We start from the raw sequence: 25,531 nt of genomic DNA, 5'->3' as shown, positions 1-25,531 counted from the left end.
CATTGAAATATACACATCTCAGAAAATTATTACCACCACACACAACCTTACTATTTGTGACTTTGAATGAACTACTAAGATCATTTATTTTTACCCCCGTTCCACTATCTACTCTAGCACTCTTGTTCCGATCCCCCTGCAAATCTAATTTAAACCCTCCCCAATAACATTAGCAAACCTTCCTGCAAGTATATTGGTCCCCTTGTAGTTCAGGTGTAACCCGTCTCTCTTGTACAGGTCCCATCTGCCCCAGAAGAGGTCCCAATGATCTAGAAATCTGAAACCCTGCCCTGCCCCCTACACCAGTTTCTCAGCCATGTGTTCATCTGCCAGAGCATCCTACTCTTACCCACACTGGCACGTGGCACAGGCAGCAATCTACTACCCTCGAGGTCCTGTTTTTCAACTTCCTACCAAGCTCTCTATAGTCACTCTTCAGGACCTCCTGACTCTTTCTACCTATGTCATTGGTACCGATGTGTACCACGACATCTGGTTGATCACCCTCCTACTTCAGAATGCTGTGCACACAATCAGAGACATCAGAGGCAACAAACCATCCGGGAGTCTCTGTCATGGCCACAGAGTCTCCTGTCTGTACCCCTGACTATGGAGTCCCCTATCACTACTCTTCTTCCTCTTCTTCCTCCCTCCCTTCTGCACTGCAGAACCAGACTCAGTGCCAGAGATCCGGCTGCCACAGCTTGTCCCAGGTAAGCCATCCCCCTCAACAGTATCCAAATCAGTATACCTGTTTTGGAGGGGAATGGCCACAGGGAACTCTGCAGTACCTGCCCTTTCCTCTTCCCTCGCCTGACGGTAACCCAATTACCCAATTGATGATTGACCATATGCGAATTTTCCTTTAAGCTCATCTATAAAGAATTTAGTGGGTCAGGTTGAAAGTCTGCATTAGGATTATAATGTAAATGAAATGCCAGCATCTAAGATGGTAGAGTGGTAGCAAATGTATTGTCATATCTCTAGAAAATGGCTATAGGGGTTGAATAGCTATGCAAAGTCTGTGTGAAAGAGAGACAGAGAAATAGGCTGCTGGAATTGTAATTATGAATAGTAGTGCATGCAACAGCAGATGGGATTTTTTTGCTGCTTTCACTTACCTGAAGTAATGGTATTTTCTGTGCAGCCTGCTCCACTCTTTGGAGCTCCAGGTATTGATCAAACTGATACTTAGGTTAGGGCTTCCTAACCGTTTTTATGCCATGGAGCAATACCATTAAGTAAGGGGTCTGTGCCCAGAATCCCTGCTTTAGATCAACCCACAGAAGCATCTTTTTAATGTGCAATCAGGTCCGTGGTCTGGCAAATGATACAGAAAGCACTCACTGTGAATAAGTATATTAATCATTTATTTCCAAACAGTAAAAGTTCAACCAAACATTCATGTTTCCCAAGTTACAGACACCACAAAGCTGAATACTCAGCAGTTGTACGTACATTCAACAAACATACTTAGTTAAAAGTGCGCGCATACCATACCTTCCCAATGGTCATGTCTTAAACAAAGAAAGAAGAGAGCAAGCCCTTCCGTGTGCCATTTTATATACCCAAGATGTTTGAAAGCAGACACCAGACATCCATCCAATGGGAAAAGCAGCTGCACCTTCTAGACTAACCAATCAAAATGGAAACAGCTTTTGCCAAAATGGGAAAAGCATAACCCTACGGGACAATCTTTCACCCCCACCACCTGTTTTTCAGACTTCAGGGTGGTAGGCAGTGGTATTTTCCAGAGATCAGTGTGGGTGCTGTTTCAAATATCTTCAAGGTTTGGTGGATGTGGAGAGCAAAATCTCAACGTTTCCAAACAACGCTAAGCTTGGAAATGCAATAAATTGTAAAGATGATGGTAAAGAGTAGGAGATCAGAGAGACCTGGAAGAATCAGCAGTCAAGTGCCAGATGAAAGTTATATAGTGAAATGTAAAGTGAAACATTATGACAAAAAGAGAGGATTTGATATAGACTAAATAATCCTGTTCTAAAAGGTGTACCAAAACAGACAAAACAATTGTGTAGAACTTTGAAATGGAAGGAAATATTGAGAGAGTAGTTGGAAAAGTGTAATCATGGGTTTCATAAATAGCTTGCAAAGCAGTGAGGTTATATTAAATTTTTATAAAATAATGATTAGATCACAATGAACATTGCATACAGTTCTGGTCACCACATTTTAGAAAGGATGAGAAATTCAAAGAGAGGGTGTAGAAGAGAATTACTTAAGTGGTTTTAGAAATAAATCATTTGGATTGGAGAACCTAGAATTCACTTGCCTTGGTCAAAAAAGACTGAGAAGTGTTTTGATAGAGTTGAATAAGCTCCTGAGAAGTTTAGATTAGATATGTAGATAGAAGCTGTTCCATTAGCAGAAAGTTTAAGAGACAGGACACAGATGAAAGGTGAAAGGTAAAAGATTCAAGGGGATGTCGGGGATGCTTTTATTAAAGCAGATGTTGAAAGCAGAATCAAAAAAAAACTGAATTACCTTTTGAGGGAAAATAATTTACAGGCAATGGTGAAAGTGCAGGGAAATGAGATCAGGGGCCTGATTGTCAAAATTGCTGTCCTCTGAAATTTCTAAGACACCTTCTTCAAACAAGATTAGGTTTTGTCAGCATTCATGAAGTGGCATTCCTACCCCTGTGTGGTGCCCAAGGGGCACAGTGAATTCCAGGTGAAGTACAGGCATGACATTTGGGTGTCATGGTAATGTAGCGGTTAGTGTAATGCTATTACAGTGCTAGTAACCTGGGTTCAATTCCACTTACTGTCTGTAAGGAGTTTGTACATTCTTTCCATGTCTTCTCAGTTTATTTTCTGAGTGCTCCGTTTTCTTCTCACATTCCAAAGATGTATGGATTAATTAGTTAATTAGTCACATGGGTGTAATTGGGCAGTGCTGGCTTGTAGGGCCAGAAGGGCCAGTTACCTCGGCATAGCACAAACTAAATAATTAAATAAATAACAGTGTGACTAGTTTCTAAGATATATAATAATTCTGTAATTATTTTGTCTTACCACTTGCAGATTTATCTCACTTGCTAATGCCCTAGATGTGTATTAAACTCTAGCAGAATAAGAAAACTGCTTCTTGTCCCATCATAGCACAGTTTTAGTATATTCATGAATAATGAAGTTTCTAGCATCAGGTTTTTTTTTCTAGGTCGCTAGCAGTTGGCCTCAGTAAATACAGCAGATTTATCAGTGAGAAATTATTACTGAATTTGAAAGACGTTAAAGCTGTGAGTAGTTGCAACTAGCTACTATATAAAATCAACTTGACACTTGGCAATTCTTGCCCTCATGCATCTGCTAAGCATAGAAGAAAGGCAGTTTTAAATGTTGGTGTTGGGAAAATGTACGCTCTAAAAAGAGCATGGTGCAGTCAAGATTTCAAAGGTACATTTAATGTCAGAGAAATGTATACAATATACATCCTGAAATTCTTTTTCTTTGCAGCCATCCATGAAAACAGAGGAATGCCCTAAAGAATGAGTGACAGTTAAATATTAGAACCCCTAAGGGCCCCCCCACGTGTAAGCAGCAGCAAAGAAACGATCCCCCTCCCCCACCAGCAAAAAATAGCATCGGTGCCCCCCCACCCACCGAGCACGCAAGCATGCAGCAAAGCATCAATAAAGACTTGCAGTATCCCAAAGGCTACTCGTTCACCTGGTATTCGACATATCTCTGGCTCTCTGTCTCTTGCTAATAAGGGAAAAAGAGGTGTCCCTGTTTCACAGCAAGAGGGGAGACATAACAAACAACTCATTTTCAAGTTCTGCCCAAAGAACCCAGGTCTCTGGGCACACAGTCAGCAGCTAGCTTGCTGCTTTCGATCTTCCATCTCCCATGACACACCAATTTCCTGCAGAGATAGTAACTTCGCCCGTCTCCAGTGCCACGAAATCCCAGTACCCTGAAGGCGCGCTAGTCTTCTAGTTCATGTTCTTGGTATATTGAATAGTAGCCGGTGTTGAGACCCTGAGAGCAGGTCCCATTCCCACAAAGAACCAAAGACAGGGTGTCACTCCAGGTCAGGGTCTTCAAAAGAACCCTGAAAGGGAAAAATAGAAATATTAAAGGTAGTATTAGAGCTGTTTCTGAAGCAAAGGAGTCGCCATTAGGTGCCATCATCCTCCTAAACTCCTCCTAATCATGATGAGATGTCAGTTATTTAAGGAATAATCAAAGTATTTCAATAATTTTGTGGAGTAATTTCAATTCTTTCCAACAAAATTCATCATAATTTAGAAAACATTGACAAAAGAAGATTAAGATGGATGAGCATTCTCTTCCAGAAAATAAGTTGCCCTTCTGGCAGCTTAAGTCCCAAAGGAAGAAGGAAGTAAATGCATCTGACTTGTAAAATCTCTGTTTATGTATTTATAGTTTGTTAATAGACTCAATGAATTCAAGGATTGCTAGGATCCCATGATGTCAACATTTTAGAATTCTTGTTTTATGAATACATATTGGTTCAACATCTCTGGGTATACATGCATCACAGGTTTATGCCATTTACCATTACCTTTGTCAGTGCATATAATAAATTATATTGATCTCAATATAACCTAAGCAGGAATGTATTTGAGCTAAATGGCTATTGTTTGCTGTTGTGCACTAATGTAACTTTCTCTGACTTTATCAGGCAAATGGGCATGGACCTGGTACCCAGGAAGGACTTTGAAATGGTTGATCCCGATCAGATAAGTGTAGCAGATCTCTATAAACTGGTAAGTACTTAGTAGTCCATGTGTAGCATGGAACTTGGATTGAAAAACCCAGAAATTCCAACTGACTAATTCTTAAGAATTGCAATTGTTATTATCAGTGTAGAGGCAATCTGTGGACTTCCAGAATTTACTTTGAACACTAGAACATGTTCCATAATAGCAGAAATCTATGAGAAATCATTAAATGTTTCTCCAAAGTTGGGTACTGGGAGCTTAGAAAGAAATTTAAAGAGGGATAGTTCCTTTTTATTATTTTTAAATTCTTGCCAAAATAGCTCAGAATTGAATCAGGACTGCAAACAAGTAGGGAAATATAGCTTAAGCTTGATTTATATCTCTGATAGCAGGTGTATTAATGAGGAATTATAAGGATTATGCATAATTATTATTTTAAGCATTGTGAAAAGCTTGTTTCAGTAGATCTGCTTTATCTAAAAAACAAGTATATTGCCATTAACAGAGCACTAGAGTTTCCTCAAACATTTTTGTTAACCATTAAAAATATCCCAATGGAACGATCAAGTTCCTTCTCTCCTCTTCCTATTCTAACTCTCATCTGACATTTATTTCATGAAAGTAACTTCCACCATAGTTCAGCCAAATGGAACCAACGTTATAAAGGATATTGCCATGTGCTTCTTGTAGAATTGGTCATTTTCATTGAAACAATACAAGGTTTCTTTCTGCTTTTAAGATACAGATTTATTTATTTATCACATGTACTTCAAAACATACAGTCAAATGTGTCATTTTTGTTGACAACCAACACAACCTAAGGTTTGGCACATAACAAGCCCTTTCTCTGAGTCACACACACACACACACCTCCACTCCAAGGACAGGCTGCCCCTGACTCTCAGACTCTCAAACATAGGGCCTCTGAATTCTGGACATGCTGACCCAGGAATCTTGGCGGGGTTCACAGGGCCTGGTGCCTCCTGCTTCCACAGACTTCCAACCCCAGGACTCACCGACTGAGGGGTGGAGGGGGTCACCAGCTTTCATGTTCAGGGCCCACCAGTATGGTCTTTACCATGGGAATTGCTGGTCTTAGTCCTCAGAGCCTGTCAACCCAACCCACAGGGATTGTTAGCTTTTGACAATGGAGCACTCCAATCTGGATTCTGATCACCAGCTCCTGCTCTTGACTCTTCCTTTACTACCCCAGACCTCTAACCCCATCCCCCATCCCTGCCCCAGAGCCCTACCTGACCCCTTACTCCATGCGCTGTTACCAGAACATTCCCTGCAAATCTAAAATATGTCTGAGCCACGACCTTGACAGACATTGCAGCTTGGCGCCATCTTGGATGCGATACAATATTCTGTAGAATGCAACACAAAATGTTGAAAAAGTCTGTAGATTTTCACATTTCCAAAATAGGGAGAGCTTTCCTGTTTACCATTATGGGATAAGTTTGACTTTAGAATGGAGCAACAAGTGAAACTGCTTTTCTTTTTGGTTTTGAAATAACTCACACTGCGATGATGAAGATGATGAAAGACCTTCTAACCTATTTGTTTTTCTGTCTGCAAGGATCTAAAGCCATTCAACTCCAGTACAGCATTTAATTATTCCATAAATATCCCCATTATTTTAAAATCAGCATTACTATCTGTATTAATTAATTGCTATATTTATATTTATTAATGAATTGTTTTTATCAGAGGAAGCAATTATTAATCGAACCGTTTGATAAGAACAAATACCGGGCCTTATTGCACTTTCCAGCACAACATACATTGCCTGCAAATCAGAGCTTGTCAAGTACTTATTAAAGTTCCTTTTAAAGTGAAATATAAACTTTCTGTCCATTTCATTTGATGGAAGAAAACTACAAAAAGTAGTGGATACAGCTCAGTACATCACAGTTAAAGCCATCACCACCATTGCGCATCTTTAGAAGGAATGCTGTCACAGGAAAGCAGCATCCATCATCAAGGACTCCCACCACTCAGGCCATGCTCTCTTGTCATTGCTGCCATCAGGAAGAAGGTGCAGGAGCCTCAAGTCCCACACCACTAGCTTCAGGAACAATTATTAAGTCTCTTCCACCAGGTTCTTGAACTAAAGGGAATAATTTCAATCACCCCAAAACTGATGCCACAACCTATGGACTCATTTTTAAGGACTCTACAACTCATGTTCTCAATATTTATTGTTTATTTATTATTATTTTTTTCTTTTCTTGTTGTATTTGCACAGTTTATTGTCTTTTGCATATTGCTTGTTTGTCTTTCTCCGTCATGTGCAGTTTTTCATTTATTCTATTTTTTTTCTTTCTATTTACTTTGAACACCCTCAAGAAAATGAATCTCTGGATAGTTAAGGTGACTTATATGTACTTTGATAATAAATTTACTTTGAACTTTGATTTAAGCTACTTATAATTTTGAATGCCTAAATTAATTCAAGAGCCATGAGGTAATATTGCAGCTCTAAAACCTCTGGTTAGACCACCCTTGGACTATTGCTGTGAGTTCTGGTCAACGCATTAGAGCCAGGATGTTGAAGCTTTAAAGAGGGTGCAGAGGAGATTTATCAGGATGCTGCCTGGATTAGAGAGTATGTCTTATGTGAAAGTGAGCTAGGGCTTTTCTGTTTAGAGCAAATGAGGATGAGAGGTAACATGATAGAGGCGTATAAGATGATAAGGGGCATATGTAGATAAGACAGTCTGCACCTTTTTCCAATGGCTGAAATGGCTAATACAAGAGGGCATATTTTTAAGGTGCTTAGAGAAAGATATAGGTGGTATGTCATAGGTAGGATTTTTACACAGAAAGTGTTTGGTGCATGGACCATGCTGCTATGTATAGTGGTAGAGGCAGATGCATGAGGGACATTTAAGAGACTCCTAGATAGGAACATGGATGAAAGAAAAATGAAGACCCATGTGGGAGGGAAGCATCAGATTGATTTTGGGATAGGTTAAAAGGTGGACTGAAGGCCATGTACTGTGTTGTACTGTTCTATGTTCTAATTAAATCTTACATCTGCCTCCTTTTTTCTAAAGAGATTGTCACTACCTTATTCAGTCGTTCCTCATAGTAGCAATTTAGCAATCCAGGCAAGCCTTGTAAATTTTTATACCCTCTTGAGTGCAATCATGCCATGCCTGTAATGCCGTGACCAGAATTGTCAATTTTTCCACCTAACTGACCAGATCTTCTATCTCCTTGTGATAATGTACCTTCCTTGGCCAATTTGTATGCCACCAAGAAGCACAGAAACATTGACATTAAAACAAAAATGGGTTATTCAGCTCTTCAAACCTGCTCCACCATTCAAACAATTATTGATGATCCTCTATCTCAGTGTCATATTCCCATTCTCTCCTAATATTACTTTGATGCATCTTTTTTAAACAATATTTTATTGAACTTTACATATATTTCACATATACAACTAAACAATAATAATCATTAAACTAAATAGTGAAACATATCCTCACAATCATCAAAGGAAAAGAGATATAACATTTGACATACATAATAAAAAAATAAAATAAAAACACATCAGAAAATAAACCGTAGAAGCACTCAACAACACACAGCTATTTCAAAATGACTGTGCACCTTGACATCCAAGAAACTCCAATAAAGGTTTCCACACATTTTCAAATTCTCCTGCCCTTTCCCTGGTTATGTAAGTCAGTCTCTCCAATATAATCCAAGATGCCATCTCCTTCACCCATACATGTATCGAAGGTATATCCATTTTTCTCCAAGATAAAACTATCATCCTTCTGGCCTGTAGGAGTCCAAAGTCAATCAAAGTTGACTGTTTTGGACTAACAGTAGAGTTCTTTGGATATATACCTGGTACACACATTTTTGCTTGGTGAGGCATCTTTACTCCAACAATCTCAGATATAGTCTGAACGACTATTTTCCAGTATTTTTAAAAATTTTGGACAGTCCCATACACAGTGAAACAGAGCACCCTTTTCTTCTAAACATTTAACACAAGTGTCTGGGATGTCAGGGGTCCAACGGTTCAGTTTGACCGGGGTAATGTAAGTTCTCATTAATCATTTATATTGTAATAGCTTTATTCTGGTATTAATTGATTGTTTTTGGGCTTTTAAGCATGCTTTTTCCACTCAGTTTCTTGTATGTCCTCTTGAACAGCCAGCCTCCATGCCTCCAGCCTGTCAGTGGAGGACTCCTTATCATATGACATCAAAGTTGTATAGAATAAAGAAATCTGACTCCTCCCCTTTAGGTTTAGAAGTGTAAGATTTTCAAGATGTGATAGCGGTGGTTCAGATATTAAATGCTTATATTTTGATAGTATGAAATGTCTCAGTTGCAAATATTTTTAAAAAGTGTTTTTTAAGGAATATGGTATGTCTGACACAATTGATCAAATGTAATAAGATTACCATTCATATAAAGGTCCTCTATTTTCTGCATACCTTTGTCTGCTCAGATTCTGAAACCACCATCTGCTCTTCCTGCCCTGAAGTATGTATTGCCCCATATTGGGGAGAAGCAAGAGATGGGAAGAGTATCTTTAACATGCTGATGTGCTTTATACCAGATGTCAATGGTATTTTTGAGGAAAGGGTTCTCGATTGTTCTTTTCTGATTTCTTGGGTCTGCAGAGTATAGATAGAGCTTTAATGGGAGGTTTGGTAGTGATGCCTGTTCAATATTCACCCAGGCTGGAAGGGCCTCCGTTGAGAAATAAAACATTGCAGAACGTAACTGAGCAGACCAATAATACCATTTCAGGATGGGTATTCAGATTTTATATACAAACCCAATAGCCAGTGTCTTAACAAATAGTGTAGTTTCTAAACCAGTCATCTTGGAGCAATCTACTTGCCAGGGATGCCGTTTGTCACCGATGTGGTTTATACTGGCCGTAGAACCCCTGACTATCGCAATAAGAATACAGACAGGCCTGTCGGGCATCCAGCTAGGAGAACAGGAACATAGAATATCCTTATATGCTGATGATGTCATTCTTTTTTTAACAAATTTATCCATCAGTATTCCAAACTTAATGCAACAGATTGAATTGTTTGGGCAGTTCTCTGGTTATAACATTAACAACTCAAAGTCATCAATACTATTTTTGAACAAAGAAGAAAGACTGAAACCAGTCATAAAAACCCCATTTATAAATGCAAAGGAAGGATTTATCAACACTACCCCTGAAATTAAAACGATCGTCCCAACAAACTATGACCCGCTAGTGGACAAATTGAAAGAGACGTTGGATCAATGGATCTCAATGCATCTTACCTAAAAATCTATCTCCTTAAATAAACTCAACAACTTGGCCTCTACCAAAAGGTCTAAATATAATGCTCCTACATTTAGGCCTGCTAATTCTGGTGTAACCCCATGGGTTACAGCTCAGTCATTAATGTATCACTAAGCCATCTTTGGACCCAATTTTCTACTCTGCTTTGCATCCTATAGGCTTTTACTCTTTTGACTAACCTGCATGTGGGGATCTTGTCTGAAGTTTTACTAAAATATACAATGCCCAGTATTCATTTGCAACATTTTCAACTGACCTGAGAAATAGTTTTTTTTAGTGACTAAAACTCTAATTAATTTTTCATTGCCATTCCTCCCTTAAAATGTTTATTTTATGAACTCAAAGTGTTGAATGAGTACCTGTCTACTGCTAACACTTCTTTTGCTGGATGACATTGAGGTGGCTCACAGACAGTGATGGAAACTATGAGGGTGGAGTCATAGGAGGGTTCGCTACTAAGATATTTTACCCATAGTTTACAACACCCCATGATACATCTAGATGTCCTAGTGAGCAATATTTATGCATACTATTTGTAATAAGATAAGTGATTTGATAGTGCAAATAGAAATACGTATGTACTGTATGTCTTTATAGTTGTTCTAGAGCAGGTGTTCTTAACTTGTTCAATGCCATGGACTCTTTGGGCAGTCTGGTGAGGCCTATGGACCTCTTCTCAGAAGAATGTATTTAAATATATAAAACAAAATACATAGGATTACAAAAGAAACCAATTATATTGAAATATAATTATCAAAATATAAAAATACCTTATTTGTGATATAGTAATATATGTACCTCTCTTAACACATTAAATAACAAGACTATACATGTAAAGTATAGTCAAGTTAAAATTAAATTTACTTTTTAAAGACATATCAATGGTTGCTTAGACTGAATAAGAATATTAAACTGGTGATGGTCTTTGACAAAGCAACATGCATGTCACGTGGACATCCAGTCGCAGGGCTATCCGATAATTGGCCAGCTGCATTGCACGAGTATCTGCAGATAGGAAGATTGTGATTTTGCTCGATCTAGCAACAGGTCTATTAACTACCATAATTTTGAAGTAATGATGAGTGTGCCGAAAATGATATTTTGGTGATATTTGTAACAACGGTAATGTGATTTAAAATTACCCATGATTTCTATTGGTGACAAATTCACAGGTACTGCTAATACTACTGTGGTTTGTTGCCTACATTCATAATTGAAGAAAATTCTATATTTCAGGTAGTGAAAATAAAGATATAAAATTTTCCATATCCAAGTTCACGAGCCCCCTAAGGGGTCTGTGAACCCCAGGTTAAGAATCCCTGTTCTAGAGGCATGCTTACAGGATGATCAGAACCAGGAACTCAATATTTCAGATTACTTGATAAAAATGGAAAACAACATGAATTAGGTAATAGGAGCAATTATAAGATTAGAAATATAAGATTAGAAGATGTAGAGTTAGAATTGGTTTATTATTGTCACATATACTGAGACACAGTGAAAAGCTTTTCTTATATACTCTTCATATAGATTGATGATTACACTGTGCGTTAATGTCGAACAAGGTAAAACAGTAACAATGCAGAATAAAGTGTAACGGCTGCAGAGAATGTTCACTTCAGGTAACCAATAAGGTGGAAGATCATAATCAAGGAGATAGTGCAATTTATTGTGCTAAAGAACTATTAATAAATCTTATCAATGTTGTTACAATCTTATAACAGTAGGGTCAAAGTTATCCTTGGGTCTGATGGTACAGCTTTCAGGCTTTTGTATCTTATGTCCAATGGAAGAGGAGAGTAGGGGTGGGTGGGGTTTTTGATTATGTTAGCTGCTTTACTAAGGCAGTGAGAAATATAGACAGAATCCCTGGAGGGGAAGCCATAGAGAGGGTCCAGAGAATATTCACAAGAATGATCCCAGGTCTGAAAGGTTTAACCTATGAGTAGTGTTTAATATCTCTGGGCCTGTACACAATGGAGTTCAGCAGAATGAGAGAAGATCTCTTTGAAACATACCAGGTACTGAAAGGCTTGGATAAAGTTTATGTGGAGAGATTAATTTCATTAGTAGGAGAGTCAAGGATGAGGGCACAGCATAACAAGATAGGGATGCTCTTTAAAAATGTGATAAGGAGGAATTTCTTCAGCCAGTAGTTACTGACTTTGTGGAATTTGTCACTGCATGTATCTAGGGCAGTAATTGATAGGCTCATGATTAGCAAAGGGAGAATAGAGCTTAAAAGAAAATCAGCCATGAATGAATGGTGGAGGAAACTCAATCACAATGAGATGAATGGCTTAATTCTGTTGCTATACCTTATGGTAAGGAGGTGGGGTATTACTGTGATATTAGTGTGGTGCTAGGTTGTAAGATAAATGCAATGTATTGATGAGGAATCAAATTTTGTAAAAAATAAGGAATGCTAGAGGAAATAAGACAGGAGGCAGTTTGGTCTAGAAGCCGCCAAACAGTTGCCTCACAATGGGACAAGATGTGACTGGTGAAATATTAAAGGCATGCAAGAAGGGAATTGTAGTTATCATAGGAAACTTTAGACTGTATATTGATTGATCTAATCAAACTGGCAAGAGTACTATGGAAAAATAACTTTTTCAAATTATTTCTCTGAGCAGTATCTACACAACGTGTCGAAGAATGGGCTATGTTAGACTTTTCATGTATGATGAGACAGGGCTGTTAAGAGATCTTGTAATAAAGGATCCTCTGGGAAGAAATGATCACAACTTATTAGAATTCCTTAAGTCACAAGTGCCAGTAAATGGGGAATCTAGAACAACACAGGAACTGCCAGAGGAACTAAACAGGTCAAGCTGTATCTGTACATCTATCTATCAATGTTTTGGGTTGGGACCCTTCATCTGGATTGTGGCCTGATGAAGGGTCTCCACCGGAAACATTGACTGTCCATTTTCTTCCATAATGCTAACTGAACTCTGAGTTCCTCCAGCACTTTGTTGGTTGGTAGTAGAATTCCTGAGATAGTTTGCAGGCAAATATCTTGGATCTAAAAGAAGTGCCCTCATCTTAAATTATAAAGAGATGTCTTAAGTGGATTGAGCAAATAGTCTATAGAAAAGGATGGTAAATATGCAATAGCAGATACTTGAGCAGTAATTTCATCACATTCAGCATAAATTTATCTCAGTCAGAAAGGAGTTGTCAATGAGCCACCCATGAGTCATAGAGAAGTACAGCCCAGAAAAAGGCCATTCAGCCCATCTAGTCCATGTCAAAATAATTTAAACTGCCTACACTCATCGACCTGCACTGGGACCATGCCCTCCATACCCCTACTATCGATGTACTGTACCTTTCCAAACTTCTCTTAAATGTTGAAATCAAACTTGCATGCACTACTTGTGCTGGCAACTCATTCCACGTTCTCACATCCTCTGAGTGAAGAATCCCCTCATGTTCCCCTTAACCCATGACCTCTGGTTGTAGTCCCACTCAACCTCAGTGGAAAAAGCCTGCTTGCATTTACCCTATCTATACTCCTCATAATTTTGTATACCTCTGTCAAATCTCCTCTCAGTCTTCTACTTTCTAAGGAATAAAGTCCTAACCTCTTCAATCTTTCCTTATAACTCAGATCCTCCAGACCCAGCAACAACCTTGTAAGTTTTACCTGTACTCTTTCAACCTTACTTATATCTTTCCTGTAGGTAGGTGAACAAAACTGCACACAATACTCCCAATTAGGCCTTACCAATGTCGTAAACAACTTCAACATAGCATCCCATATCTTGTACACAATACATTGATTTATGAGGGCCAACATGTCAAAACCTTTCTTTATGAACCTATATATGTGACAGGTAATTTCAATAGCCCCCCAGGGGGGCGCTAGTGAGATGAGTGCAGTATAGACGTGTTTTTTCCAGCTTCTCATGACACACTAAACTTTACGAGTTAAAACTGCCTTTTTGAACGCTTGACTCTCAGTTTTTGTTGCAAGATCTCCGTTGTTTGTTTCTCTTTTACGCCAACATGTTCAGTAAAACAACACGAGGCAAGAAGGGAGCCGCTTGCCCGCTAGCTGATGCTGCAGCTAATGTTAGCCGGGACCAAGCCAGCAAGAACCCTCCAGAAATGTTGTCAGCCAAAGAAGAGGACAAGCTTCCTCTTATTTGGCAGAAAATGTTAAACAAGCTCTTGCAGTCCTTCAATGAACGGTATGACAAGTTTGAGCACAGTTTCCAGAGTCTGTTATCTGCCCAGCAAGTGCTCACTGAGAGACTGTTGAACACCGAAAATCAGACTGCCCACCACAAGCAGCAAATCCACGTCGTGGAAACTTCAGTCGCCGAGCTGCAGCAAGAAAATAAAAGGCTGCAGGCCAAGCTTTCAGATCTGGAAGGGAGATCCAGACGCAATAACGTAAAGACTGTTTGTGTCCCAGAAGGTGAGGAGAAAGGGAGGCCGACTGAATTTGTTGCTAACTTGATACCCAAGCTGCTGGGGGATGATAACTTCACCAAGTCGGTCGTTATTGGTAGAGCGCACCGCATGCAACAGCCCAAACCACTGGAAGGCTCAAGGCCTCATATGATAATTGCACGGGTTCATTTCGCACAGGAGAAAGAAAAGATTCTGTGGCTCGGGAGGCAATGCTCGATGGATTACAGAGGTAATCGAATCTTAATCTACCCCGACAACACCACGGAGATTATGGAGCAACAATGGAGTTTCCATGAGGTGCTGCAACTGCTGAGAGAGAAGGAGGTCCAGCACTTGCTACGTTTCCCGGCCAGGCTCCATGTTCATCACCAAGGGCAAGTAAAAGTATTCAGCAACCCGGTTGAAGCTAAGACTTTCGTAGACCAGAAACTTTGAAAGGCTATTTTTCACAACATAAATGAAGAGAATCTAAACATGCTCTGGGCAGACTTTAATTATGGCAGTTCTTTTTTCTATCCTTAATTTGTTCTTTACTATGTGTGCTAATGAGGGGCTGTCAGTTGGAGGTGTTTTTCTCCACTTTTGTCTGGCGGTCCCAGATTAGGATGAGGGCAACTCTGCTTCGTTTAGGGAAGCAATGGGTGGGGGTTTTGTTCATATATTTGTTAACCATTCATGTTTTTTTGGTTGGTTTTTGCTGGCTGCCAGACTGAATGTTAAGTTTGCGTTTCATTATAATGCAAAAGGTACCACAAAAGAATAATACTCTTGACTCCATATCCTTGGTCTTTTGGAATGTGCGCGGTTTAGGTCACCCAATAAAGCGAGGTAAAGTTTTTGCACATTTGAAGTCACTGAAATCTGACATTATATTTTTACAAGAAACTCATGTTAAAGCCACTCAGCATAGGAAACTCAGGACTAATTGGATTTCACAGGTCTATCAGGCACCTTTCACTTCCAAAGCCAGAGGCGTTGCCATTCTCTTCCATAAGACTGTGCCTTTTCGTTTTCACTCATTCACAATTGATCCAAATGGCAGGTTTATCATTTTAACTGGGCATATCAATTCGCTTCCCATTACACTGGTAAACGTTTACAGGCCGAACTCGGATGATCCAGGTTTTTTCCATAATGTGTATGACTTGATCCCAGATAACGATTCAAGCCACATATTGATTGGGGGTGACCTTAATTGCTACCTGGACCTGTATTTAGATAGGTTCTCCTCTGCCCCCACTCCACCCAATATTCTTGCTGTGCAAACTCTTAACAATTTGATGAAGTCGAAGAAGGTGATGGATATTTGGAGACTACAACACCCATCTGACCGTGATTATTCTTTTTATTCTCATGTACACAGATCATATACATGGATCGATTATTTTTTAGTTGACTCTAGGTTAATCTCTAATATTGACCACACCAAATATCATAGCATAATAATATCTGACCATAGTCCTGTCAATCTCAATCTTCAATTGTCTCTTCCTAAGCAAGCCTATAACTGGCGCTTTAATCCCTTTTTGCTCAAGGATCAGGCATTTAAAGAATATATTACGATGCACATCCTGCAGTTCCTTGAGACCAAACACAACGGCAAGGTGAATGACTCAACACTCTGGGAAACACTTAAAGTGTATATCAGAGGACAAATTATTTCTTATGAAGCAACCCTGAAAAGGGCTAAGCGAGGTAGGTTGGAAGTGATTGAGAAAGAATTACTAGCGGCTGAACAGGCTTACAAAAACTCTTTGCTCCAATCAGATTATAATAACATTCTCAAATTCAAATACGAATACAACTCTATTCTAGGGGACAAATTTGACAACATACTACTTAAACTTAAACAGCGACATTTTGAGTTTGGTGACAAACCGCAGAAGTTATTGGCAAGGCAGTTAAAAGGAGAAACAAGCAAAATGAGCCATTTACAAAATAAAATCTAAATCTGGCCTGATGCTTACTTGCGGACTCAAAGGATATTAACAAACGATTTAGTGAGTTCTATTCAGAAATTTACACCTCCAAATCAACAGCTACACAGGAAGATTTTGATAAGTTTTTTGATTCGCTTTACTTCCCACAATTAGATGTAGTTTTCAAGGATAATTTGGATTTGGATTTTTCGCTATCTGAGTTACAGGATGCCATCAAAGCATTTCCCCACCGGTAAGGCAGCTGGACTGGATGGGTTCGGGCCAGAGTTCTACAAAGCCTTCCGAGATGTCCTTACACCGACTTTGCTGAGAATGGTTGGGGATGCCTTTAAAAACAAGAGGCTCCCACCCTCCCTCAGTGAAGCAAATATCTGTGTTTTATTAAAAAAAGATAAAGACAAAATGGACCGTGGAAGCTATAGGCCCATTGCACTACTAAATTATAATCTCAAAATAAGTACAGAAGTGTTAGCAAATCGGCTCGGTAAGCATACAGCAAATATCATTCACCCAGACCAAACGGGATTTATCCCGGGCAGGTACTCCTTTTGTAATGTCTGCAAAATTCTCAATATTTTGTATGCCGATTATGGAAAAGATGTTAGAGCTGCTATACTGTCTTTAGATGCACACAAGGCATTTGATATGATAGAGTAGCCCTATCTAATTGCAACAAATCAAGAAATTTGGATTCGGTGACACTTTTATAGAATGGGTTGAAATATTATATACTAATCCAAAATCCTCCATTCTCACAAATGGGGATAAATCCAATCCGTTCTCTCTGCAATGTGGTGTTCACCAAGGGGACCCGTTGTCCCCCCTGCTGTTTAATATAGTACTGGAGCCCCGGCAATTGGCATTAGGGGCCACCCACAAATTAAAGGTATTAAGTTGGGTAATATTGAGACCCGTGTGACCCTGTACGCGGACGACCTTGTTTGTCTAGCCAACCCAGCGGTCTCTATTCCCATCCTACTAGAATATATAAATTCCTTTGGGAGTATTTCTGGCTATACCATAAATTGGGGAAAGAGCGAATTCATGCCCTTATTGGATCAATTTACTGAAGACTTCCTGAAAAAGTTGCCTTTTAGAGTAGAGAAGAACTGTTTCACCTATTTGGGGATTAAACTGACTTAAGAACCCAAAGCATCTTTTCAAATTTAACTTTACAGAGTCCTTAGAAAAACTCAGAACAAATATCGAGTCCTGGAGGATACTGCCCTTATCCATGATGGACGGGTAAATGGCTGTTTTGAAACTCAAACAGCTATCCTCCAGTCCTCTGGTATCTCTCCTGTCACTAAGGATGACTTAAAACATCTCAGCGCAGGCTCCAGCAATTTCTGTATTTGCCTCCTATGAGGTCTGAGGGAACACCTTAACAGCCCCTGGGGATTTCTCCACCCTTATTTGCCTCAGGATCGCAAATACATCCTCTTCTGTAATCTGGACAGGGTCCATGAAGTTGATGCTGCTTTGCCTCACTTCTATAGACTCTGCCCATCTCCTGAGTAAATACAGATGCAAAGAATTTACTTAAGACCTCCCCTATCTATTTTAGCTCCACACATGGATTACCATTCTAGTTTTTTAAAGGACCAATTTTGTCCCTTGCGATTGTTTTGCTCTTATACATCTGTAGGATTCCTTAAGGTTGTCCTTTGCCTTGTCTGCTAGAGCAATTTCATACCTTCTTTTAGCCTTACAGATTTATTTAAGTGATTTCTTGCATTTCTTATACTCCATAAGCACCACATTTGTTCCTCCTTGCATATACTTGCTATCCACCTCCCTTTTGCTCTTAACCAGGGCCTCAATATCTTGAAAATCAAGGCTCCATACACTTGTTCTCTTTACCTTTTATTCTGACAGGCACTTTGTACTCTCAAAATTTCACTTTTGAAGGCCTCCCACTTATCAAGTACATCTTTGCCAGTAAACAGCCATACTTGACCGATCATTTCTGATACCATCAAAACTGGCTTTTCTCCAATTTAGAATATCAACTTGCATATTTACTGTGAAACTAATGGCATTGTGGTCACTAGCTGCAAAGTGCTCCCCTACACAAATTTCTGCCATCTGTCCTGTCTCATTCCCTAATAGTACCTCATTGGGACTTCTAAGTATTGATGAAGGAAACATTACTGAACACATTTGACAAATTCTATCCCATTTAGTCCTTTTATAGTATGGGAGTCCTAGTCAATATCACCTACTATAACAACCTTATTTTTCTTGCAACAGTCTGCAATCTCTCTACAAATTTCTTCCAGTTCTTACCCCAGATGATCTTCACCTTCAGCGTGAAACCAGATCTGTGGGATTAGGAGTAGTCACAGTTTCCTGATACTGGATGGTCTTTGCTCCTCTCCTGATAGCTACAACCTCATGCAGTTGGATCGCAGGTGATCTGTCTCCCTGCAATAATAGCAGCAGCCTTGACTCCCTACGCCGGGACCTCTCGTTGATGGAGAGGTCGTGGGGTTGACTGAGTCCAAGTCAGGAGACAGCAGTTCGTGGTCCAAGATTGATGAAGGGTGAAGCTACAATACATAGAGGCTGGGCTTGGGCTAGGCCTCTTCAACCTCTTGATATAGTTCCTCTACCAGACCATTATCGAAACAAATGGGTTGGTTGATCAGAGCCTCTAAACCCTCTGCTGGCACTCCTTCAGTAATTCTCAGAGTCTGTGGCAGTACAGAGTGGCCAAGGTTCCAGACTCGATTGCATATTCAGCTGCTGACTACCTGCCCTGTAGAATCTTGATCATTCTGTCCAAAACTCAGCTAGTTCCGGCAGGCCACAAGGCAACCTGGAATTCCTCTGAATTCAAGCATATCTCCAGCGTTGGTTCCCAGAATGCAGTGGCCCAGGCCAGGGCTCTTCCAGTCAGAAGAAAGATAATGAAGGCCATGGTTCTGCACTCCGAAGGAATCAGGACAGCTGGAGTTTGAACACTAATGAGCATTGAATAAGGAAGTCATAGCAAGAGCCGGGGTCACTGTTGAACAATCTTTAAGGATGTACTGGTTGTGCAGGGTGACCAACAGGCTCTCGCAGGCGACTCTAGGTTCCTTCTTGTGAAAGCTGACAAAAAGAACAACATGTATCTCCAGGCTCTGTCCATAAATCTTCTTGCTGTGGCTGGTCACAGCAGACAAAAAAAAACATTGATACCCCACTGGGTCCATACTAGCTCAATCATACTGTGACGAGAATCCTTGACAAGGACGGTTTGGACCCAAATGCTGGATTATCTGAGGCTAGGTCAGGACACAGAATAAATCTGGATAGAGAACTGAGCACCAAACAAAACATAGACGACACCTCTGGTTGGGCTTAGATTGAGCACTGTTAGGGTGCTCTTTAAATACTCAATTCTTGGCACCCAATTAGCATGATGGTTCTGAATTCTTATCCATACTCTGGAGAGTTAGAGCATCTAATCCCCAGAAGCTGGTGCAGCTGGGTGCACCTGGTAACACATGGACCCTCTCCCACCTATGCTGTTTATAAATAATGTTTCCAAAACAGTGTATTGAGAATTTGTCTGTATCAGTGAGTTTGCTTATTGTGTGGTAGTTTTTGAACAAGCACTCTGTTGGAATAAAGAAAACAGATGCACTGGGAAAATGCACATTTGGGCTCAATCATCAATAAGTACAAGACAAAAAATGTCACTTACAACAATTGAACTGTATTTGTACCTGTAGTGATGAAAGCAAATATATCTGCATATTCAGTGTTCACAGCCAGAAACATGCATAAAATTGTTTAATACTATTTAGTATTTTCTATAAATGCTTTAAAACATGGACCTGTCTGATTTTTTAAATTTTTTGTAGTGGAGATCACATTAAAATTAAACAATTACAGGAAAATGTGTAAATTTTGCAAGGAGTAGACACCTAATAATCATATTCTTCATCCAGTGTAATTGATCTATTGTGTTGTGTCATTGAAGCAATAGCTGCTCTGTGTATCCATTAATCTGCTTTCATTTCCTGATGCTTACCACAGCCACAGAAACACGACTGCTTAAGTAACTCTCAGTAATCATAGTACATCACTTAACATGATGTAATGTGTTAATCAGTATAGAAATATGGCCTTGTCCTGGAATATCACCACTGGAAGGTTCAAGATGATATTGTAGTTCAAATTGCAATAGAGTTAGCAATGTCTGATGAGGCAGAAGAAGTTAGAATTGATGAGTTTGAGCTAGAGTCATTATTTGCATTAGCAAAAATAACAAGTTAGCCAAAGGTATCATTAACTATTAAGCAGCAAGTTCTTAAGGATTCATCTAGTACTGAACTAGCCTCCAATACTGAACCTAGTTGTCATACCAAGACCAAAATAGCAAATAGTCATTACCAATAAATTTGAAATTAGTTGGACAAAAATTCTTGAAGTTTGTGCAGTATTGTGCATGTTAGTTTTCACTTGCAAATATTTCCAGGACAGTTAGTGAACTTTAGAAATTTGCACAGACATTTCTTGCCAAAATGGACATTTGACTGGTGTACATCTCAGCCATTGTCATGTTTCCCAACAGAACTGGCTGTTAATAACATAAATCCTGCAGCAAGTCATCAAAGATCGATGAATTCAGTGATCTCCAATAGGATCTTAATTGCCACAGCCAGAATTGTTTTTGGTGCCTTGCTTATGCCAGCAAACATCACTGACAAAGCATTGTTTTCTGATATCACTGACGTCTGGCATCTTGCAAGTGATTACTATAAAATCACATGGGCTCTTTTGCAGCACAAGAGTAAATGGTCAGCCTATTACCCAGAAACACTGATGAGCACTATGTTCTCCCCTGCTTCCAACATTTCCAACACACTATTCATCATATGCCCACAGCAAATTCTTCCCACTTCCAACTCATACTTTTCTGTTGCTGTCCTCTGGCTGAGCTGGAGTTCATTAAAGTCTGACTCATTTACTGGCAGAGCATAATGGTGACACAACTGGTGCAAACTTTGGAGGCATCCAATTTCAGCTAACAGGCAGGTATAACAAAAATGTTTATTATTTAAGGTGAAGCCTTTTCTACTACTCTTTTTAATCATGTTCTTTTCAGTGATAATGTTTGATGATTTGTTGGAAGTCAACATATTTGGTACTAGTTCCACACACAGTACCACTTTGATGCATCAAGTGCCAGCTGATGGCATCTTGCACCACTTCGCTGATTGAAGAATATTGATTTTGTAGCAATCAATTGGATTTGATTTGGTTTTTTTTGGAAGCTGGATAATTTTTCACTGATGTTTTAACTGATCTGAAGCAGCATGGTTGAAGGCATTGCTAGTTCTTGATCATAGATCTTAAGTCCTGTTGATGGATTCTGTCTGGTCCCATACTTTTTCCTGCATTCATTGTCCCAGCCATTTCTTGATATATGGAGTGAATAAAATTGGCTGAAAATCTGTTTCTGTGATGGCAAGGATCTCAGATGAAACTGCAGATAAAAACCCAGTTCTTGTAGTTAGTGAAGGAGTAGACAACATGTAATGGCAGATGAGTTACAGACAAGTTTCATAAGAAACCTAGCAATAACATTGTGGGGGAGCTTTTCATTTGGATGTTGAAAACATGAAGATGTTTTCTCAGGCAGTAATAAGTACAGGGCTTACAGGGAAAAAAATGCTTGGAATGAATTCATATTAGAAAATGCTTGAGATAGTAATTCAGCATCTGAAAAGCCAGAGGAAGATTACAAAATTATTTTGAATCCAACTCTACCAAAGCTTGTGGACAGTTTTAGGAAAAATATAGAAGTAATGGACAATCAAAACAAACAACACAAAATCCTGGAAGCATTCAGCAGATCAAACAGTAACCATGGTGATAGAAGCACTGTTTCAGGTCAAGGATGGAACAGAAATGGTAAGAAATGTAGTATGTTATAATTGAAAATAATGGCTGGAGTGAAGACCAAACATGTCATGCAAACAATTATTTCAAAAATGGTGCATTGAAAAAGAAGAGGTGAAAAGAAACACATTGAAATAGAAAAGAGTGGCCATATTTGTGAACAGAGAAAAGAATAGCTGCTTACCTGAAACTGCTTGGGTCTCAAGAGCTTGCAGCATGATAGAAAGTGAGATGCTCTTTTCAAACTCTGGTTGAACATCGTTGGTATAATGTTGGTAGCTGAAGACAGCTCAGAGTAGGAATGGGGCAGAGAATTAAAGTGTCAGGTTTTAATTCTCTACAGGAGTGCCTCAACAGACCAGACAGAGGTGCTTGGCAAAATGGTCACCCAATATATATTTGATCTCTCCATCATAAGGACCACATCCTAAGACAAATGCAATATTTAAATTGGAAGAAGTTTATGTGAAGGACTGCTTTGTTCTTTGAATGGTGAGGAAGGAAGTGGTGAAGAGGCAGGTGTTGTACCTCCTACAAGGAAGAAGAAGAGAGGATGGTGCAGATGAAGGAGCAGAGACATAATCCCTTATCATGCAGAAAGGAAAGGGTGGAAGGTCAGGGTCAGGGAAGACCTATCCTGGAGCAGAGGAAGTGAGCATGAGCTCAGGCAATATACATAATTGAGAGTCATGGCTACAGAGGAAAAACATTTTAAGAGCACACATGTAGAAAGTCCTATCATCATACAACAGAAAGAAGAAAACTGGGTAAATGTAATGGAGTCTGTTTTGCAGGGATTGGAAGGCTTATGGATTTTGATCACTAATCTTATCATCTGAGTGGGAAAATGAGATATCAAGCAAAGAAAGGAATGAATAAGTTTTGGGCCGTATGAGCAGGGTGGGAATTTGTAACAAAGGTGATGAAATTTTCAAAATCAGTACGAGTACAGAATAGACCCAATATAGTCATCCTTGCACTTTGCTGTCCTTTTCCTGTTCCGATGAAGTTCTTGGTGAACTCTGTTTCTCTCCCCATGGGTGTTGCTTGAACTGCTGAATGCTTCCAGAATATTTTTTTCTCCCTGTGGAAGGTTATAATCTTGGACTATGTTGATGCTCTAAAAGTTCTGTTACAGAATTGCAGCTGTGGCAAATTTTTGAATTAAGACCCACAGTCATGAAAATCACAATGTGCATTCAAAATTGTACATTGTTGCAATTGTTATAATTGTTGGAAGATAAACAAAGCATAGCAACCTATGCAATGACATTTTGAGAAGCTTCTGACCAGAAGGAAAACAATAGCACGACTAAAGCAACACACACAAAATACTGGAGAAACTCAGCAAGTCAGGAAGCATCTATGGAAATGAATAGTCAATGTTTCGGGCTGAGACAATTCTTCAGGACTGAGAAGGAAGGGGAAAGACACGAGAATAAAAAGGTGGGGGCAGCAGAAGGAGGATAGCTGGAAGGTGATAGGTAAAGCCAAGTGGGTTGGAAAGGTCAAGGAGCAGAGGCATAATCGACAAAGGAATCTGATAGGAGAAAAGAGTGGAGCATAGGAGAAAGGGAATGATGAGGGGACCCAGGGGGAAGTAATAGGCAGGTAAGAAGAGGTAAAAGGTCAGAGTGGGGAATAGAGGAAGTGGGGGGGGGGGGGGGGGGGGTTGGATTTGTTTACCGGAAGGAGAAATTGATTTTCATGCCATCAGGATGGAGGCTACCTAGACAGAATATAAGGTGTTGATCCTCTACCATAAGAACATAAAGAACATAAGAAATAGGAGCAGGAGTAGGCCATCCGGCCCATCGAGCCTGCCCTGCCATTCAATAAGATCTTGACTGATCTGTCCGAAAACTTAGCTCCATCTACCTGCCTTTTCCCCATCACCCTTAATTCCCTTACTATGTAAAAACCTATCTAACTGTTTCTTCAATATATTTAATGAAGAAGCCTCAACTGCTTCCCTGGGCAGAGAATTCCACAGTTTCAGCACTCTCTGGGAAAAACAGTTTCTCCTCATCTCCGTCCTAAATCTTCTCCCCTGAATCTTGAGGCAGTATTCCCTAGTTCTAGTCTCACCTACCAATGGAAACAAGTTTCCTGCTTCTATCTTATCTATCCCTTTCAAAATTTTGTATGTTTCTATAAGATCCCCTCTCATTCTTCTGAACTCCAGAGAGTATAGTCCCAGGTGACTCAATCTCTCCTCATAGGTTAACCCCCTCATCTCTGGAATCAACCTGGTGAACCTCCTCTGCACTGCCTCCAAAGCCAATATATCCTTCCTCAAGTATGGAGACCAGAACTGTACACAGTACTCCAGGTGCGGCCTCACCAGTGCTCTGTATAGTTTCAGCATGACCTCCCTGCTCTTGAATTCAATCCCTCTAGCAATGAAGGCTAACATTCTGTTTGCCTTCTTAATAGCCTGTTGTACCTGCAAGCCAGCTTTTTGCGATTCATGCAGAAGTACTCCTAAGTCCCTCATCTAAGTCCCTCCTAATCTTTCACCATTTAAATAATAATCTGCTCTTCTATTATTCCTTCCAAAGTGCATGATCTCACACTTACCAACATTGTATTCCATCTGCCAGACCTTGTCCCACTCACTTAACCTATCTATATCCCTCTGCAGTCTCTACACATTCTCTGTACAATTTACTTTTCCACTCAGTTTAGTGTTATCAACAAATTTTGCTACTCTACACTCAGTCCCCTCTTCCAAATCATCAATGTAAATGGTAAACAGCTGCGGGCCCAGCACCGACCCCTGCAGCACCCCACTCACCACAGACTGCCAACTGGAGAAACACCCATTTATACCAACTCTCTGCCTTCTATCAGTTAACCAATCCACTATCCGTGCATCCACTTCCTCAGACTACATGCATTCGTATCTTATTTATAACTCTCTTGTGCGGCACCTTATCGAATGCCTTCTGGAAATCTAAGTATACAACATCCACCTGTTCCCCCCTATCCACTGCACTCATTATGTCCTCAAAGGACTCCAGTAAGTTAGTCAAACAGGACCTGCCCTTTCTGAATCCATGCTGCGTCCGTCTAATGGAACCACACCTTTCTAAATGCTTTGCTATTTCTTCCTTAATGACAGCTTCAAGCATTTTCCTGACTACAGATGTTAAGCTAACTGGCTTATAGTTGCTCGTCTTTTGCCTACATCCTTTTTTAAAAAGTGGCATGACATTTGCTGTCTTCCAATCT

General features: G+C 39.8%; 1 protein-coding gene across 7 annotated transcripts in view; it reads left to right on the top strand.

The window, feature by feature from the left end:
- Nucleotides 1–25,531, top strand: part of dock3 (dedicator of cytokinesis 3) — a 968,429-nt gene that overhangs the window by 407,230 nt on the left and 535,668 nt on the right. For all 7 annotated transcript variants that reach the window (XM_073072555.1, XM_073072554.1, XM_073072550.1 and 4 more), the window contains exon 7: nucleotides 4,672–4,756. In XM_073072555.1, coding sequence (XP_072928656.1) covers nucleotides 4,672–4,756 — 85 coding nt within the window. The remainder of the gene's footprint in view (nucleotides 1–4,671; nucleotides 4,757–25,531) is intronic.

The sequence above is a fragment of the Hemitrygon akajei genome, chromosome 19 (genome assembly GCF_048418815.1).
Source record: "Hemitrygon akajei chromosome 19, sHemAka1.3, whole genome shotgun sequence".
NCBI classification, from domain to species: Eukaryota; Metazoa; Chordata; class Chondrichthyes; order Myliobatiformes; family Dasyatidae; genus Hemitrygon; species Hemitrygon akajei.
Note: the sequence above shows the minus strand (reverse complement) of the source record. Positions and strands in the feature narration are given on the sequence as shown.